The sequence below is a fragment of the Diplotaxodon limnothrissa genome, linkage group LG17, assembly GCF_057381915.1.
Source record: "Diplotaxodon limnothrissa isolate DT_005_m linkage group LG17, D_limnothrissa_male_GT1.1, whole genome shotgun sequence".
Lineage (NCBI taxonomy): Eukaryota > Metazoa > Chordata > Actinopteri > Cichliformes > Cichlidae > Diplotaxodon > Diplotaxodon limnothrissa.
Window position 1 is genome coordinate 13,940,633 of NC_140612.1, and position 20,542 is coordinate 13,961,174.

Consider the following 20,542-nt stretch of genomic DNA (forward strand, 5'->3'; position numbering starts at 1 on the left):
CTATTAGTGTGTAATGACAACGTAAGAAGTAGCGATTTTGATACTCTATAATACAGCCCACATTCTTATTAGTAATGTACAATTATATTGTCAGAAGAAGAGGTCAGGGAACTTTAAGAATACTGCGTAATTACATAGTAATTATACACGAAAGCCATCATTGCTTAACAAAATACTTACACTATGGCCTGTGTTTCTTTTCTTTTCAAATCCACGCTACTTCTTACTTCAAACAAACAAACAAACAAACAAACAAACAAACAAACAAACAAACAAAACAAACAAAACAAACAAAACAAACAAAACAAACATAAAATACAGACGTTAGAATTTGTTTTTCCTTTCCTTTAAAACTGCCCATTACTCTCCTAGTTCTACTTTAACTCCATTCTAAGCATTAACATGAACCAGAAAGGTACATTTAGAATAATTCCGCGTTAAATGTTGGCGAGCTGTACAATAACTGTATTGAGTGATGAGTGTTATGAAGCGCTACCTGTTGTTTTTGCATTGTGTTTGTTTAGCGATAATGATACGCTTGTTGTACCACGATCCCACCTATTATTGTGGACAAGAGCTTCGAAACTTGAAGTGCAAACTCAGACTCAAATTAAATTACCTACAGCGCAATGCACTAAGATGCGAATAAATATTTACGTTTCTGCAAAAATGCGCCACATTTAGATTTTAATTCGGGCTATTATCACTCTGCGGAATTACCACCTTGTCTGCCTAAGCATCATTTTCTGTTAATTATCTGTGTAAAACTGGCGCTTGACTGCAATAAAACACACGAGGTGTGGAGCTGCGGGAAAGACCAAATTGTTGCTATATTGGAACATCCACGGGTGCAGCTGATCTATTTATAGCTGGGAACTACATCAGCTATGACTGCAGACACTGCGAGGGGAAATCACCAGCGCTGTTTCTGCCGCTGTCTTCTCACTCAGCCGCTGACATTTCACCGAAGTGAATGAAAAGCAGGAGAAGATCGCGGTGCAGAATGTAATGTTTACTCCGTGTCTCACATGGGGAAAGTGCACGCGGGGGAAAAGGATGATTAAATTGTTTTGTTTTGTTTTGTGCGTGTGTGCGTGCGTGTGTGTGTATTGAATGATGCCCACTGAACCTCGTGGTAATGTGTTTTGATTATCACCACGAGCGTGACCCAACCGCTGAGCCCCGCTGAAGCGCAGGATTGCTGGTTACCCTGTGTGAAACGAGGCAGGTGGTCTGAGAGAGAGAGAGCGCGACAGAGTGAGAGAGAGAGAGAGAGAGAGAGAGAGAGAGAGAGAGAGGGGGGGGGGGGGGGGGGGGGGCGTGCGGCACACACTAGTCGGGCTACTCGGCAGATCAACAATCGTCAACCTGTGGATAGAGCGCACTGCGCCCTGCTGTATCCTCCACTGCCACCCTCTTCCTTGTGGCGCCGGCCCCGAACCTCGGACATCCGGGACGCACGAACCGGGAGATGGTGCCGGTTCGATTCCCTAAAAGTTGAGCGGCTCGTGCGCCATCCCCGCTTCATGAATGGCCGGAACATGGAGGATATGCCATTCGAAAGAGTCAAGACGCGGCGGAGGAAGGGTCACTGTCCGGCCGGTGCACCCTTGGGTGCCATCGCCTGCGAGGACGAGTTCAACAGCCAGGAGCTGGAGGCTCTCTTCCAGAACTACAACCTGAAACTGGAGCAGACCGCCACCCTCAAAGCGCTGGCTGTGCTCATCGTGGCCGCGTCGTCGCTGTCCCTCGTAGAGCTGCTGTCCAGCCCGCGTCTCACCTTGTCCAAGGGCTCCAGCCCGGTGCACTGCGTGGTGTTCCTGTCGCTGTTCATCGTCACCAATGTCAAGTACCTGCAGGTGACGCAGCTGCAGCAGATAGCGAAGCTGGCCCTGCTGTTCAGCTTCACCTTCGCGCTGCTCTGTTGCCCGTTCCCGCTGGCTTTGGGCACGTCGGAGCTGGTGAATGCCGCTGCCCCTGAGCAAGGCGTGTGGCAGCTCATGCTAGTCACTCTCGTGGCTTACGTGCTGCTGCCGGTGCGGACCCTGCTGGCCGTGCTGTTCGGGGTGATGCTGGCGGCATCCCACTTCATCGTCATTGCCACGTCGGTGACGGGGAGGAAGCAGAGGCTATGGAGACCAGTAAGTGCTGCATCCGCACCCCGATCAGTCACCCATCCAAGTCGGTTGCTTAACAGTGTCTTCACTTAAGCAATGGCCGTATGCAGGTGGCGAGTTTGAGTTCCAACAACTTCTGTCCAAGTGTGCTTAAGCAGCTCGCTCCTGTGCTGCGTGGGAAGCTCCTAGTTGGACTGCGAAGTAACCGCATGAATGTAGACTGGTGCCGGGAGGCGGCATGCTTACTCAACATTCCCAGGAGGAGAAAAGGTTAAAAACATTGTCAGTGATCGATTTTAGCTGTGAGGCACTGTAGTTGTAAAGCTGGAAACGAGCACTTTCACTTTTGCGCACCAGCAGTAATGAAGTAGAGGGGGAGCTGTTCAACCGCCAATGCTGAAACACTGATCCTACAGGGTCCAACATACAGCTCAGCACTAGGACAAGGAATTAGATTGTAGATAAAAGTAAGAACAAACAAACAAACAAACAAACAAACAAACAAACAAACAAACAAACAAACAAACAAACAAACAAACAAACCAAAAACACATCCTTAAGCCTTAAATATATATAAGGGTATTTATTAATATGGTTCCATGAAAAATTATCTTTTGTGAAGCTGTATTTGCTGTTTGTCCAGTTCACAGCACAACAACACTGCTAAATCTTTGTGTGGAGGACGCAGTGTTCACCAAACAATAAGCGTGGAGTAGAATAAAGGTCCTGACCTATCAGAAGTAACACACTCAGGAAAAGAATGTTACTGCACCTTTAGATGTATAAACAGCTCATCACTGAGGAGGTACCCACTAAGATGACATACTTGTAGTCTTTGCGGGGTATTCTTGTGGTTTATACCACACCGGACACCGGGGACCAGTCTCTAACCACAACTTTTGAGTACTTTTCCCTGTATATTAATGCATCAGCATAACAACGAGATGAAGGTGCAGAATAAGTACAGGATTCCCCTTTATTTAAATAGGAAACCTGTTTGGAAAAATACATTTACCTTTATAGAAGTTTTTCCTAACCTTTCCAGCTCATGGCCTTTGCAATGTCTAATGAACTTGTTCATGACTTGTTCAACCAAAGAGCAATCTTTTTTTTTCTGTTTTCATATTAGAGATCCGAGGGTGTAAAATCACCCGCTAATCTGGGAAAATTGAATTTCCTGTTAATCATTCCTCACACATCAAATTTATCTTCTGTCTCAACCCCTTAATTGGAAGCCATCGTGCTAAAGCTGTTTGGTTATAACCGGACTAAAGCAGTTTTTGTTTAAGAGGTTGTAATTTGCTGGTCACAGAACAGAGAATGTATCACTCGTGCAGCTGTGCTGGGTTACACATGTCTGAGCTTTCACCTCTGACCCTATCGAGAATCAAAGACATGGACTGACTACAGGGTTCAATCTCCAAATTAGGTGTCGGATGGGATCGATAACCTCTATCAATAATGCACTTTGTCTGCCAGCCATTCCTCTGTAGAGCTTTTGATGCTTACCTGACATTAATTTTTTAATCCTGTGTTGACCTTCATGTCTGCCATTGAATCTGTCCCATGATCTAATCTAGCAGTATGCACAGCAGACACACACGTCGTCTTCAAAACAGCATCTGGATGCTGCCAGCTTTGTTTGGCATGTCTGTTCTTGTCTGTGCAGCTGGTGGCCAACGCCGTGCTCTTTACCAGTGTCAACTTGTCAGGGGTGTTTGTGAGGATTTTCACTGAACGCACCCAGAGGAAAGTTTTCCTGCAGGCCCGCGACTGCATCGAGGAGCGACTGAGGCTGGAGGATGAAAACGAGAAGCAGGTGAGGCGGCACACACGGACGCACCGGTGTTCAGAAAACAGCGGCCACACGTTTTAGCTCATCTTGCAGCGCGTATGTTCATAAAAACCTTTGCAGTCTTTGAAGAGTTTTTTGTTGTTGTTTTTTTTCCTTTCTTTTTTTTCATGAAGGTTTCAGGTGCCAATGTATTCTCACAGCCTGCCCACGGGCACGCAGTAACTATGACAGCAGCTATTTAAGGAAAGAACAATTACTGTGGCACATGCACCAGCGCCACCATCCACCCCCTCTGCATACACCTACATGGATTTAACTGTGGAACCATCAGGCAACTTTAACACACCAGAAACACTCTCTTTTGCACAGCACCCTCCCCACCCACCATGGGCACGAAACCCACTGATTTATAGAGTATTGATTGTCTCGTGTACAGTACAAAATATGCCCGAATATGAATCTCACCTTTGCTATAGCAAACATTTGCAAGTGCACGTGCACACTTAGCACCTGTGCTTTGTAGATTAGATGATGATATGCTGTGTTTTCCTCAGCAGTAACAGCCTCCCTTCTGACAGGTAATTACACAAGCAGATTGCTTTCATGGCCTTCCTACTCCAATAAAGGTCACATTTTATCTGACTGAGAGAAAGATGTGCAGAACCCTGATTTGGATCTATCAACAGACAGCAACCAGGCTTCTGCTGATGTGCTCATGAGCAAAACATCTCAGGCTTGAATATCTCCCATCACGTGGGTCAAATGAGCGTTTGCTTTCAGGTGGTTCTACGAGTTGCACTGACTCTTGAACATGTGTGGACTACACACTGCACTTCTTGTGCGGTGAATTGATTTCCCCGTTCAATAGTGAAGCTTCCTCTTCCTTCCCACAAGCCGGGAGAGGCAGAATATTTAATTTGCCAGTGACTGCAACAAAGCAGTCCTGACACAAGGTCCACTCGTGAGAATTGTCTGAAGCTTTCTGCTCTATCCCGCAGCCTTCATCAATCTTCATGAGTGGGCTCAGTTGTCAAGGAGATGGATCTGTTGTAGGAACCCAATATCTGTTATGGCTTCATCCATTGAGCACTGAAAAGCATTGGAGTTCATTTTTGACTTTGGAAATTGTCAGGTAATGACAGATTAGACCATCATCATTATTATTATATTTACTGTACACTCCATGATATCAGTGAAAGTGTGAGACATTGATGGGCCATGAAAAAACAAAACAAAAACAAAACAAGCAAACAAAAAAAAAAAGTAATTTGAGTTGGGATGAGCACCAACCTCGAGTGTGAGAAAGTGAGAAACTGCAGTTCCTGGCATGACCACTTGGGGCTGATTCTAAAAGGAGGTCAATCACAATAGATTCCCATTTTAAAACTGCTGGAAACTACAGAATTTAAAAGCATTCATAATAACTGTACAGAGGCTTTCTTTGTCCATCCGGATTCTGGTAAGAATTATTGGTGTGGCTGCTTTAATTGACAGGTAAACTGCAAACCATAGCTGTCTGTTAGGCTTCATCACTGCTAATCCACTCCGTGAAGTGGACCTCTGTGCTGTGTTTGTGATGCTCCTGCTTTTAGGAGCATTTTAAATCGAAGTGTCTGATAAATAATATTGACTTTCATGTCATACAGAAAATAGAAAAAGTGTTTGCTTCAGTTTTGAATGACATTTAAGGATTTTATGTTATTTAGCACTAATTAAAAGATATAGAATGTGTGTCTGAGCATTGCACGTCTACAGTCTATGAATGCAGCTTTCTAACAAGGCTTGCTAGCATGAGCTGATGGCTTACTGTAGCAAGTCATGTCAACATCAAGTCTTGAAACTGCAGAGTGACGAATGCCTATTAATGAACACCATCCCAATAGCTTTTTTCTAATCTGAAGACTTTGAAATATTTGGTTCAGTGTTTTTGGTGTCAAAAATATTTTGTTTTTTTAAACCCAGAAGTGATCCTAATACACAAGTGTCGAACTTCAGGCCTCGAGGGCCGGTGTCCTGCAGGATTTAGATGTGTCCTTGATCCAAAACAGCTGATTTAAATGGCTAAATTACCTCCTCAACATGTCTTGCAGTTCAACAGAGGCCTGGTAATGAACTAATCATTTGATTCAGGTGTGTTGACCCAGGGTGATATCAAAAACCTGCAGGACACCGGCCCTCGAGGCCCGGAGTTCGACACCCCTGTCCTAATGTGATGATAAGGTAGATTTCTTGAATTATCAGGTAATGCTGAAAAAACTTGGTTAGATAGGTGGTGACATACTACACCTGTTAATTATTGTTAAGAAACACAAAAATATCACACTGTAAATTCACTCAAAACACAGCAAGCAGACCTTGATGTAGCTGAGATGGCACCCTGGCAGTCAGCAGCCAGCTTTCGATCAAAGCCATCGCACAACAAACAATATGAGGTTTTTAGCCTTAATTGAACTTGAATGGTTTTTAAAAATGTTTTAAAAAAGAAAAAAAGAAAACGCACAGTTGTCATGAAAGTAAAAATCAGATACAGACTACAAAAGTTTCTTGTACATTCTTTATTGATATTTTCACTTTCACCTTTTCTTTTTAAAGCTCTGGAAGTTTATGCATGCTAGATTCTGGTTTGAGAAAAAAAAGCCCAGAAAAGTTAACTTTGTTTTTGAGCAATGTAAAAGTAAAATTTGCATTGAAATATTTCTAATAAGCCAATAACAGTTGTACTTCTTTCTGGCATTTCAAGTGTCAACTCCATCATTGCATCCACTTTGGAATCTAACAGGTGTCTTCCAGATAAGTGGAAGACATTAATAAATTATTATTTATTTAATCAATCAAATCAATTATTGTCTTACACATAAGTCAAATACATTAACAAAGCACGGAACAAAAAACGATTCAGACTGTTGTCATCATGATTTGCGCACCTTGCACACATGTAGAACAGGAAAGATGCGTGCACACACAAACACAGTGACAGACTCACACTCAGACTCCATAATGGAGAATGATGGCTGTTTTAAAAGCTGCTCTCCAGTATCTCTTTGTGTTATTCTCAGGTGAGGAGCAGTGATGTGAATGGAAGTATTATGTGAAAAAGAGTTGGAGGGAGACACGGGAGAGCCCTGGCTGCTTTTATAACCCTGCCACTCAACAGCTATTCACCATAGCTGCCTGATGATTCATTGTGCATTTACAACCGCTTGACATCCTGCTAGAGTTTCAAGCATACTTCATGCCGCTGCAACTGAGACTATTCACACAAACAAAAACAAATCTGCTTCTAGGTATAAATGCCACTTTATGCCTGTGCTGAAAGGATGTTGTTGATGAAGTCATTAAATTAGCTTTCAAATGTTCTCTGGGCTGCATTCTAGACATACATGGGCATGCATATCTAGAAAGTATTGTACAATGGGAGAATTAGACAGAGAATTGGATGAAACTACCATACCATACTCAGATCTTTTTCAACCATGAATGAATTCATAGAAGAATGCTGGAAAAATAGTCATCCATAATAACCAAAAAATATTTCATTTGTGAAAGTCAGAAAATGAAACACGTAATAAGCAATGTTTGGGATTCTAACGGTATTGCAGCAAGCGCTGTTGCAAAGACACTACTTCACCAAACCAGGAAGGAAGGTTTTGTTACTTCCTTTGTTATGTTTATTACCAGTTGGGTGTCTGTTTTAAAGCCCCTTGAATCTCAAAGTGTTCTCTGCTGTGTAAATGCTTTTTCTATATTAAGACTTGCTTATTTTTTATTTTTTTTTCTCTTCAAGCCTTGCCATAATGGTCCATTTGATTCACCTTTTATTGTTTATTTTATTTTCACTTGCTGAATACGGGACAGACTTGACTGGGGAAAGAAGGGGAGAAAGAAAGAGGGAAAGAGAAACAGCTGAGAAGAGGGACGGGGGAGAAGGGCAAAAAACAAAAACCAACAGAATGGGCAGAAAAAAGAAAAGAAAATGCATATATCAATCACCTGGATCACCTGTTGAGAAAGAAAAAAGAAAACAAGCAGAAGAGAACAAGAGTAATAGAATAAACAACATCACAATGATATATGGGAATATGACAGTAAATACTAAATATTAAACATTATTGTGCAGCACATAAGATCAACAGAACACAGTGTGCTTTGAGGTAGGAGCCAAAAAGGGTGTAGTTTGTGGGTGTGATCACCCGTGTGTACACCTGTGAGCATGGACGCGCTTGTTTTTTTAAAAAGGTTCCTTCATGTAATGATCTGCTAGAGGGTGTGTGTGTGTGTGTGTGTGTGTGTGTGTGGGGGGGGGGGGGGGGGCATGAAGCAGGTATGGAGGAGATCAAAACTCCAGACATCCAGAGGCCCCCAGAACACAAGAGACCAAGGAAGACCAACAGAGGGGCAGCCGCGCCACTGTCCCAGAAAGAGCTGAGGAGAGTCCCAGATGAGGGCTCACTCAGCAGCCGCGGAGCAGAAGCCAGGGGGAGTTGCAGTGAGGCGCCCGTGAGCTCCGCCGGCAGCCAGCCGTGCCTGAGAAACTGCTACTATCTGCCACGACAAACAACTACTTTAGCTTAGGTGGATAAGCTAGCCACTAGGCTAACATCTATGATTTTTAAACCCCTTAGCCTTAGCTGTGGGCTAATTAAGTGGCTAAGTGACTAGCTTACTAACCTACACTCAGCCACCATTCCAGGTTTGGCTGCACTGTAAAAGTAGCCTGTCAGCAAGGCTACTTTTTGGACATACATTAAATCTGATATGTGCATGGGAAAATTTGAGTCTGGTGAAATACTGGTGGCAGTACTCAAAGAAAGATTTATTAAGGTTTTTCAGTCACATGACCACTAAACACGTGATGATAACTTGTCTGCCATTTTGCACATGTGACAATGTGGAGTCAAGTGAATTAGGCACACAGAAAAGTCTGTAACCACCTGGTAACTACTGGTAATGAGGGAAAAACCTTTAGCAAAAAAAAGTTTTTGCTAAAGGTTGATGGAAGCTGGTGTGTAACTGTTTGCTAAACTGCCATTCATGCAAGCCTAGAGATTGGTCGCTGATCCTTTGGCAGCTGCTGCATTCTTGGGATAATGTGTATTCCCTGATTGGTTGCCAAAAAGCCTCCTTGTGATTGTTTTTTTTGCTCGCAGATATCTGCAACTGCAATACAAAATGACTTATTATGCTTGAATACAAAAATACACTTTATATCCTTCTCTCCTCTTTTAACCCTTTCTTCTTCAGGAGCGTCTACTAATGAGCCTACTGCCCAGGAATGTTGCCATGGAGATGAAGGAGGACTTCCTGAAGCCGCCTGAGAGGATCTTTCATAAGATCTACATCCAACGTCATGACAATGTCAGGTATGGGGGTGTCATGACAACTGTGGACCACAGACGTGTGCGGAGCGACTGGAGTGTTTTGATCCAGGTGTCACTGGTTGTGACGTCAAGGTCAAGAATAGAAGCAGAGCAATTAAGATTAGCCATTAACGCAGATGCAATCAGGCAGCATAAAGGTTACAGGGGGCAATGCAGAGTGCTGTTGCCACCATAAACAGATTAAAAATAATTGTCTTTCCTGCCTCACATACATATTGCAGATGCAAAAAATTTGCTTTAAAAACAGATATTTTCGATACTTTAAACATTAAGTGTAACAGATTAAAACCTGAGCTTTTTTTTATTAGAAGCCCTGGTGAGATCATTTGATGAGGGCACATACTGGAACATCTTTATGACTCTAAATCAAAAGTTCCTTTAACAGTTAGACACAAGTTTATTTACAGTCATGTAAAAAAGGACGTTTTCACAGGATTTTTATACAGTCCTATAAAAAACTAAGCACACCCCATGTGCTTAGCTTGTACAACCATCTTTAGCAGCAATAAATTGAATGACTTGATCTTTTACTGTATGACTTCATCAATCTCTCACATTGTTTTGTAGGACTTTTGGCCCACTGTTCCTCACAACATTATTTCAGCTCACAGAGGTTTAGAGGCATTTGTTTATGCGCACCTCTTCTAATGTCCAGCTACAGAATTTCAGTCAGGATGACGTCTGGACTTTGACTGAGCCATTGCAAAACCTTGATTATTTTCTTTTTCAGTCTTTTGTTGCATTAGTCAATTTTAGCCAGGCTTTAGCTGTCAGACAGATGGCTTGTCTTGGTCCTGTAGTTTCAAAAAAGGCCAAATCATCACCTCTCCTCACCACCATGTTTTAAAATTGGTACTTTGGTCTTATTTTGGCCTCTTGTTCTCCTACAACATTAAATATGCTAAATGAGTGTGTAGAGTCGGACATATAGTCCTTGCATATTTTGCATTTTCTCTAAACTATGCAAAGTCTGATGATGAATTTGCTGGTATTTCCACTTTTGTTTGTGGCATTGTATTTATACCCACCTGAATGCTCCAGCAAATGAACAAACCCCCTGGTTTTATAGACGTGGCACACAACACTTGACTGCTACTTACCCTCTTAATTCCTGGCAGTAAAAATGCACTCAGTTTTTCACAGGTCTGGTTAGAATCCTGTGGAAATGTCCTTTTCACATGACTGTGGCTTGTTAAATTGCAATTTCAACACAGAAAAGTTTGAGAAAGCAGACTTGGTCAAACTTAACATTAAGTGATCAAACAGAGTATCTCCAGCTCCCATCGCATTTTTGTTGCTTATTTGTAGCTCATTTTCGAGCTGTTTAGTTTCACACTCACTGGTTTCATGGGATCATTTTCAGCATCAGCAAGCAGCTGTTTCATTTGTAAAGGAGCCCTAAAATCTACTGTTTCAATGGGAAAATACTGTTAGCAGCTATCTGTCGAACACAGCGGTCCCATCGAGCAACTAAAAGAGCTAGATGCTAGAGTGAGGTAATGATTAAGTTTGCACCCTATCGCACCAAAGGAGACAAAATGACAGATGAAATACTTCAGTTTCAAAACTCACTAACAAAAGGTGTTGCAATTAAGAGGCAGTAGATCTCCAGTGCAAGAATGTTTCTTATACAAACAGTGTTAAAACTCAAGCAAGATAATAACGGGCATGACTGTAAAATGGATAAAGAACAAAACAGACGAAGTTAAACATAATGGTGAGTGTGCATCAGTATAGAAGTTTTCTATTGAGTTATTTGTCGCTATGCAGTCATGTTGTAAATCCATTATATGAAAAGTACAACCAATAGCTGGACTCAAGTATAGTGAAATATGATCAACGATTTCTCTTGCCTATAAAAGTGGAGTTGAAGCATACGATTGCGGGTCCCCTCGAATGCCATCAGTGAACTTGTCGTCCATTTCTAATTGTAAGTGGCATCTATCGGAGACTCCCATTTGACAGCCTTTTGCAAAGGACTGCAAGCTAACTGAAGTTCAAATATTTTTAACTTGTGTCAATGTGAATTTAACAGGAATGAATGTCCACAACATCATGACAAATCCCCAGCATCCTAGGCCTATTACAGCATGACTTAGGGCGTTTTCATACCTGCGGTGTTTAGTCCGTTGAAATCGAACTTTGATTCGCTTTCCTACTTAGTGTGGTTCACTTGTCCAGGTGTGAACACAGTAATCACACTTGGATTTGGACCAAAACAACTGCGTCGAGACCCTTTGGAAAAGGTGGTCCAGACAAACTCGAGAGCAGTTTATTTGTCTGACTAACAGGTGTACCTTGCAAGCTTGAGCTAAAAAACGTCCAGTAACCACGTATGCTTTGTGTTCTTAATGCAGGCAAGTACCATAGACATGGGCTAGCAACTAGCTGTGCCAGTTGTAATTGTCCATGTTCTACAAGTCCAGAACATAATACTTTCTTCCTGTATTTACTTTTGTTGCTTCTGCCCAATGAGCAGACTTAACACTCTCACGTGGTTTGTAGGGAATCATTTTCATTTGCTTGGAGTTCAGTTGGATTTTTCTCTGTGTGAAAACAAATAAACTGATCAATTGATCTGGATTAAAGCAATTGAAGTATAGGTGTGAAAATGCCCTGAGGAATGGTTCAGCTTCACCTGATCCAGTCCAAACTATAAGTTTCAAACATCTGGAATTTTTTTTTTTTAACTTTATCTGAGACATATAGTAAGTTAATTAAACATCTTTTGGGCTCATTGACTGTTGGCTGTGCAGAAAAAACAATAATCTGAGCAGAGTTTGATTTGAACATTTTATGATTTTTTTTACATTTTGTAATTTACATCATTAATAAGTAATCTACTCATCAAGCAGCTAATATTTACAGGTGAATTTTTAAAGCTATTGGATGGGCCAGCTCTAATGCGCTTGTAATGAAAAATGTGTGTGAGAACTTGGCTTGACTTTGAGCTGATTACATTCCAACGAGGCAGTAAAAAGAATAGGAGAGCTGTATTAGTGCTGCTGAGGGTAGGAGTCGAGGACTAGGTAGCATATCAACAGCACTCCTGTCAAGAGACAATCCTCCCCACTCTCTTCTTGCTCATACTGTCTGCCTGTCTGTCTGCTCGGCTCCCACACTCACTCACATCTCAGGAACATCGCCGCCTGTTCACCAGCCTCTACTGGCACTCAGCCAAACATCATGGGGCTGTGCTCAGCGAGCATGCTCCCGCTCGTCTCTGGGGAGCTGCTGGAAACACATACACACATAAACACATGGCAGTAAAAAAAGAAAAAGAAAAAAAAAAACACCTCCATGTTCCAGAGCAGAGACATACAGCCCCCCAGATTTGGTCCGCCTTTTGATGTGACCCTGAGAACGTTTGATCATACACCTATTTAGCTCCGGCACCACTGCCACCTTCTCCTCTCTACCCCACTGCCCCCAACACACATCAGCACGATCTGCAGCACAGCACCATTCAAAGATAAATGGCACAACGGAGCGCTTCTGTCGAGCGGCAGTCGTGATCCGAGCTTTGCATACATCAGACTCCTCAAGAACTATAGTGTACTGCCAAAAAAAGAGTGCAGCTACTCAGTCACGATGCAGAAAATAGGCCTTCCTCATGCTATCGAGCTTTCACTCATTTTAGTGACTGAGGGGAATGTGTGTGCGCCTGTGTATCAAAAAACATTTTGTCATCGTGTAATTGGTCTGGTGTGTAGTCTTATTTGTTCTGTGACTGTTTTTGTAGCCGTTTAACAACATTTGAGAAAACACAGAAACTAGAGCACTGGTCATTTGTTTATATAAAATGGATAATCTGTGGTCCATTTTATCCCTAGTGGTCAGGTTTGGTGTTCCTCTTCACTGAACCTCCCCTCCCTCATCCAGAACATTGCTTAGCAACTACAGTCTGTCAAGGTTTACCCACAGGTTGAACAGGAATGCCCAAGATTACTAACATGAATGGCCTGGTTCTTCCAGAGATCTCTTCCTGTTTAAACCGAGTTCTTTTTCCCTACTATTGCCAAGCGCCTGCTCATTAGGGTTTTCTCTCTAATATTGCATTTTTCACTGATGATGACATGGTTTACACTAAGATTATTGACTCTGCTTTATTTATTTCATCTGGGAAGGTTTGATTTCCAGCAAATCTAGCAAAAAGTAATGAGACAGATGCAATGATGTAGTGCTGAAAACAAATTAGTTCTGACTAGGAAAAACTGTGAAAATTGTCAACTTGAATTTGCTGTACCAGGGATTAGTGCTGTCACTGACATTATACAGAGCCAGGAGTGGAAACAGGGGACCTCGTTATTTGAAGTTTGACATGTTTCATATGACGATGCAGGAACAGTAAATGTATGATAGAAATTAAGACTAATCTTACAGGTCTCCTTAGAAATTAGTCAACAGAAGCATTTGAAAAAGAAAAAAACTATTTTAATCAACTCTTGCAGCTAAAATTAGCTCAGTCTGCTAAATGATATGCAAGCAGCTGTTGTTTGACTGTAAACTAGAAGCCTGATTATGCCTACCTCTGTCTTAAATCAAACTACAATCTGCCACTGTAAAAGGTATCACAAAAGAATAGAAGGCCTAACACATGTAGCATAATATCCTTATTACTACTTAAAAACCTCACAGGCTGGAGGTTATGGGGAAAACATGTGTCATTATTTCTCAAGCGGTATCTATAAAAGTAAACCTAGGCCATTATGATCAGCTCCACACAGCACAAGCCGGCTCTGATCCCTATACTCCACCGAGAGCAGTGATTTTCCACTGAGTCAATAAGATCCATAACACCTTGTTTTGCTGCCATCTGGCCTGCCTCTGAGCAAATGAATGAGGGGCTAAGTAGCTTTCAACACCTTCCTCCACCCCACTTCAGCAGCTAGCCAGAAGCAGGCAATTTAGCTCCGTAATTGATTTAGTGTTTGGCCTAAAAGATGCTTTCACTTATCAGAGATTGGATTATAGTATTTGCTGTTTGCTCACTATTAGTCAATTTGTCGCTCCTGTGTGATCTGTTGGTATTGTTTTGTTAAAGAAAAACATTGCTCTGTACAGTTAACATATCCCATCCTTGCTTGTTGAGTGTATTTTTTTTACTGAATTGAGAACCACAACATGTTTGGTTGATGGTGAACAGGAGGGAGAGCAGGAGGAATCAAAATCAGCTGTCATCGTGAACTGAGCGCTTCACTTTAGATTAAAATCTCTTTTTCATTCTGTCTCGACAGCATCCTGTTTGCAGACATTGTGGGTTTCACCAGCTTGGCTTCTCAGTGTACAGCTCAGGAACTGGTCAAGCTGCTCAATGAACTCTTTGGGAAGTTTGATGAACTGGCTACAGTAAGTCCTCTCCCTTTCCTCTCTGGCTACTATCTATACTTAATTAATAGCAAAGACCATGAAAATCACATTAAGCCTGTGTAAAGGATGGAATTGTGATTTAACACAGGTGTTATTCTAGAAGGGAAACACTCCTCAAAAATGGACGGAGCAGTGGAGCAGCCAAGGGAATGCACTGAATTAAAAACTGTGTCACTAAAATATAATTTATTATACAAAACAGTTAAAAATGCAAAAGCAATTAAAACAACCCTGGCCAGGGAAAACTCACAATAAAAATCAATAAAACAAAAACATTAAAAGTCCAGTGGCGTCCGCCACGGTGTAAAAGTCACTAAAAGTTAAAAATCCAGCCAATCGGAGAAGAAGGGAAAACCCGGCGGCGTCCTCGCCGTCCTATCAGTGTTTCCGCTCCGGGGTTTTGGAAGAGAGGGGCAGCGACAGTCACTATTCTTATTAATGGCTACGGTTATTGTAGTTGGATAAGTCGTGAAACTTACCCCAGATGGGCAGAGCTCTTAACTCTGCCCGCCGCTTTCCTGTAGCACGCCAACCGGCACCAGCCCATCTCGCCGTGGGAGTTAGGGCGCTGTCCCTCTGGCCACTGATTCCCCACCGTGATCTGGCCTCCAGTTATTCCAGCAGCAGAACAGCTCCCTCCGCTTCTCTGCTCGCTGGCGTCGTCTTGCTCTCCCACGTCCTGCACGCCAACCTTTACCAGCCCCGTCTGGGCTTGTTGCCGCCGCCGCCTGATACAGTTCACTCCACCATTTTTGCCTCCTCGTCTCCCATCCCTCTTATTGGGCTCCTCCAATGAATACCATAAAAACATGCAATAAAATCCATAAAAATAAAACACTGTACAATATTAAAATATTAAAAAAGTAAAACACAGCAAAACATGCACAATAAAAAACCCTAGGTAACTTGTCTCTTTCCACCCCGTGACACCTGTTCTCAGGATACAAGAGCAGTTGATTGAGATTAAATACCAATTGCTGGCTGTAAATTCTTCCATTCTCAGAATTCCACTTTGTCAGATTCAAATGTCCGAGTTTCACTAATATGGTAGCCACTTGTTGATATTGGTGTGTCACCGAAGATACATCATCAAATAGTCATCTATTTACACAGCTAGCAAAAGAGGTGCTAGAAATGCATTTGATCTTATTAACTGAAAACTGTAACTCAGTTACCCTGAGCACTTACACATTATGCAGTAAATTACAATTTACAATTGTCATTACAATACCTAGCAGTGAAAGCAACAGCAGTTTAACAAGCAGCAAGGAGCACAATTGGAAGGGATTTATGGATAACTATTTTATCCTTTCATGTGCACTCAGCATTATAGAAAACCCAACCCCTAAAAGCACCAAGATGAAAAATCCCCCACAAAAAATAAATTAAATGCTTTACTCAAAAAGCTAAAGGAAAAAATTGGGGGAAAAAACACATGCTGGATATCTAACCCATGTGGACTGCGTAATGTGTTAGGTTTAAAAGGATGGAAATAATAATTGAATAATTCATCATCTTGATTATCAATCTGCAGAGAGCTGAATTCAAAGACACCAGTGATGGACCAAAACATAATGTCCCAGAGATTGGTGCAGGTTTCATTGCCATGCACCATGAGGAACCCAGGACCCACTGCAGCAGTGTGGGGTCTGAAACCGGGTCCAAGTTATCATCCTGATACCTAATGGCAGTCAGGGTGCTGTTACCTAGCCTGTTTGAGGTCTGTTGTTAGTCTTCTCAGCCCATCACTGACCCACCACCATAGCGGTCATACTGAATGATGATACAGACAGCTTAATGTTTTCCATGGCTTCTCCAGACTCCTTCACATCTGTCCATATGTGCTCAGGGTGAACCGATCTTCCTGTCTTTAGCCCCAAACATTTGCAGTAGATGAGCCTGTTTCTGCTGGAGGTTCCCTTCTGTTAAAAGCAAGTTTTTCCTTCCCACAGTTGCCAAGTGGGTCGTCTGATTGTTGAGGTTTTCTCTCTGTTATTGTAGGGTCTTTACCTTACAATATTAAGCACCTTTAGGCGACTGTTGTTTTTATTTCGTGCTATGCAAATGTAAATTTGAATTGAATGGAACTGAATTGAACCCTTGAAAAGCACACGGCATAAATGCTAACTGTGCCGGGCTGTGAGCACAGGGCCCACTAGAGGATGTCAGGCCCTCAGGCCACCCTCAAAAGTCTATTTCTGATTGAAACCTTCACATTCAGGTAATAGCATGTATTGATGTGGTATCCTGGTGAAATTGGACTACCTGTCCAACAATAAATTAATACCAAAGCAGCCGAAACCGATTAACAACCTCTCTGCTACTTCACTGACCTGATCGATATCCCTGAGGTTTAACTGAATTGATGCTATACTCTGATTAAAGAGTGTCCGTTTGATATTTTTCGAGCAGTATATTAATGTATTTTTGAAGTTAGTGAAATTTACTAATTTTTGTGGCCTTTTTCTTTTTCAACATGGTTACAAGAATTGCTGTAGGTAGAAACCAACTACGGATTTTGTTGGGTGAGAACAGTCTGAAAGGTACTATAAACTGCTCCACAGTGGGACCAAATCTCAGGCCAGACTGTCTCCACAGCACAGAGAGTAAACTTATGTCAAGCTTCTGTTTAGCTTCCAGTGATAGGGAGCTAGCCAAGCCCATGTAACATGTATTACTGGAACTAGTAACAATAATTTATTAATGGATGTAAGCTTGGGAGGTAGTTGAAGAAGGAAACTCTAGTTGGACACACATACTATGCTCCAGTCTCCTCATGTCACTTAGAAAATACATCCTTCCACTTTTGGTGGCCTATTTAAGCTGTAGGATTCCCCATCTCTCCTTCTGACATGCAAATACTGCTGCACTCTTAAGTGCTGTTCGTCAACATCATCCACCTGCAGGCTCCGGGAGAGATATTTTACTCATTACTCCCTAATTTAATATATAGCATATTTGGAGGAGTGATGATCTCAGAGCCTGGAAGCAAAGTGCTGACTGTAATCTGCTGCTTTAATACTTTATTCATTTCGATCACGAGTTGTTTGCATTAACACACAGTTGGTGACAGTGATGAGACTTACAAATAAACTAAAAATAGACCAAAAATGATGATATGAAAGGCATTAGTGGTTTTATTATTTGTATATGTGGCAGAAACAGCATTCACATTCTCCCCACTTCAGATATTCATGTTGTTAGCCATTCATATCCTCGACAGCTTGCTGTCAAACTCTTCCACAAGAGTGCGTCATCTCCCATTTGGCTGTTTGCAGTCTTCAGTGCAGAGAGAGCCAGTTGGTTAATTGGTGAAAAAATAATTAGGTGAATGATTGGCCTGACTTCTTGCGCTGGCTCATTCAGTCAGTATATACAGGGTGATGCTGGGATGTGTAGGTAATGCTGTTTTCTTATTGGTTATTCAGCGACATCAGCAACTCATTAAGGAGGATAACAAAAAAAAGAGAAAAAAAAGTTTTGAAGGCATTTTTTTAGTCCATCACACAACTAAATGACACTTTGTAGCTAAGTGAGAGTTTGAGCATTGCACAGCCATTCATTCAATTGTTCTGATATTCGAGTGTGCACTGACAATCAAGCTGAGCTGCACTCCTGGCAGCGATCTTGGTGGTTCACTGTATACAGGGCACACCTGTTAAATTGCTTTGATCTTCCCACAGTTGCTGTACATATTTTAATGCCGGATCCACTTCAACTGCTGTTGTATACAGGATGGGCCATTTATATGGCTACACCGTAATAACATGGGAATGGTTGGTGATATTAAAGTCCTTTTTGTGGCACATTAGTATATATGAGGGGGCAAACTCTTCCAGATGGGTGGTGACCATGGTGGCCATTTAGAAGTCGGCCATCTTGGATACAACTTTTGTTTTATCAGTAGGAAGAGTGCCATGTGACACATCAGACATATTGGTAATGTCACAAGAAAAACAATGGTGTGCTTGGTTTCAACGTAACTTTATTCTTTCATGAGTTATTTACAAGTTTGCCTTTGTTCACAGCCATTGACATGTTGAAGAGGTTAACACGTGAGGAGCAGATCGAAATTGTGTTGATATCTGGTATATACCATTCCTCCCACAGTCCAAAGACATATAATTAGTGGGATTAAGTTACCTGATGAGTCCAAATTAGCCATAGGTGTGAATGTAAGTGCGAATGGTTGTCTGTCTCTCTGTGTTAGCCTTGCCACAGACTGGGTGACCCTGGACAGGTCAGGCTCCAGCCTCCCCGTGACCCTGATAAGGATGAGCCGAAGAGGACGGATAGATGGATTTCTACTATAATCTGCTCATTTAATTTTTTTTTGGAAATAGTCGGAAAATGGGAAAGCGGTTTACAACTTTTGAGTAATGGAGACGTGAACATTACGTAGACTTTACTCCATGGAAAAGGACAAGAATGTACAAACTTCAGCCCAAACCAGCAACAGCTATCCACCGCTGGTAACATGACATCAGCTCTTTCCAAGCACCTGCAAAGAAAACATGTTAACAAAAATGCTGTTAGTATATACAGTCAGGCTTGTAGCCTTCATTTCTATCTGTGTATTTTTCTGCAGTGTTTTTTGTGTCAAGCGCTCTTTCACCAGCTTTGGTGTCATCTTATCGTTAACACTTAAGCACTGACAGCAGTCTTGGTCAAGTTCTTTGAAAATAGTAATTAGTTACTAATTACTGATTACTTCTCCAAGAAAGTAATCCTGTTACTTTATTGATTACTTATTTTCAAAAGTAATTAATTACTTTATTACTTAGCTACTTTTTAAAAACATGATACACAACCTGAATACGTAAAGCAATAGACCTTTGCCAATTCTATTTTTTCTGCATAGCCATCATATAAAATTGAATCAAATGAAAAAGTCTCTTTTAAAAACTTGTTTTATTAGTTTTAATCTTTTAACTTCATGCACATTGCATCAAGCAAAATTAAATTATATGCAACAGTCTTTGACTGGAAGAAATTTGTTTAACATTTAAACCTATTTTCTGTATATTCCAGCATATAAAATAAAATAATGTTTTGTGTTTACACTCACTCTTTCAAATAGATGCAAGTAAAACACAGAAAAAAAAAAATCAACGACTCAGCAGCACTGAGTCCTGTCGCTCTTAAATCTATTTTCACCTGTTTAGCAGGAGTAGGGCGGGTGGAGGTTTGCCTGGTGCCACAGTGATCATGTCAGTGGGGGCATCCGTGGGTTTCTCTGTGAATTTCACATTCCTGTGGCAGCGTGCTGGTGCTTGCTCAGATTTGAAGGTTAATGTTTCGCTGTAGAAAGAAGTTTTCTTCCCATGCAGAATGTACAGCGGATGATAATGTTTTTGTCACTTTTTATGGACTAAAACTTTGAGTAATTTAAGTACATCCAAGCTTTAAACGCTGCATGGTCGTACTCTCTGCTGCACTTCATATTATTCATTAATGATCTATACATGTCTGTTGCTGCCATGGACGTCGCACGTGCTTACATCATTGTCATGAGACACTGACAAACAAAATCACATTTTAGTAATGCAATAATGCAGCGTGCTTACAGGAAAGTAATAGTAATCTAATTACTTTTTGCAATAGTAATCCCTTACTTTACTCACTACTTAAAAAAAATTTAATGGATTACAGTAACACGTTACTTTTAACGTGTTACTGCCCATCTCTGACTGACAGAAAACTCTTGTGTACAATCATTAGGACAAGGACGTGTGTAGCCTAAACTTCATATTGTTAAGTAGTGTTAATTATCTTAGGCCATGTTCAATTCAATTCAATTCAATTTTATTTATACAGTCGCTTCAAGGCACTTTATATTGTAAGATGGACCCTACAATAATAGGGCCATGTAATAATGCACT

General features: G+C 41.5%; 1 protein-coding gene across 2 annotated transcripts in view; it reads left to right on the top strand.

Moving 5' to 3' along the window:
• Positions 1–1,526: 1,526 nt before the first annotated feature.
• adcy1a (adenylate cyclase 1a) overlaps positions 1,527–20,542 on the top strand; it is a 59,730-nt gene continuing 40,714 nt past the window's right edge. For both annotated transcript variants that reach the window (XM_085375810.1, XM_085375811.1), the window contains exons 1-4: positions 1,527–2,141; positions 3,787–3,936; positions 9,154–9,272; positions 14,528–14,639. In XM_085375810.1, coding sequence (XP_085231936.1) covers positions 1,527–2,141; positions 3,787–3,936; positions 9,154–9,272; positions 14,528–14,639 — 996 coding nt within the window. The remainder of the gene's footprint in view (positions 2,142–3,786; positions 3,937–9,153; positions 9,273–14,527; positions 14,640–20,542) is intronic.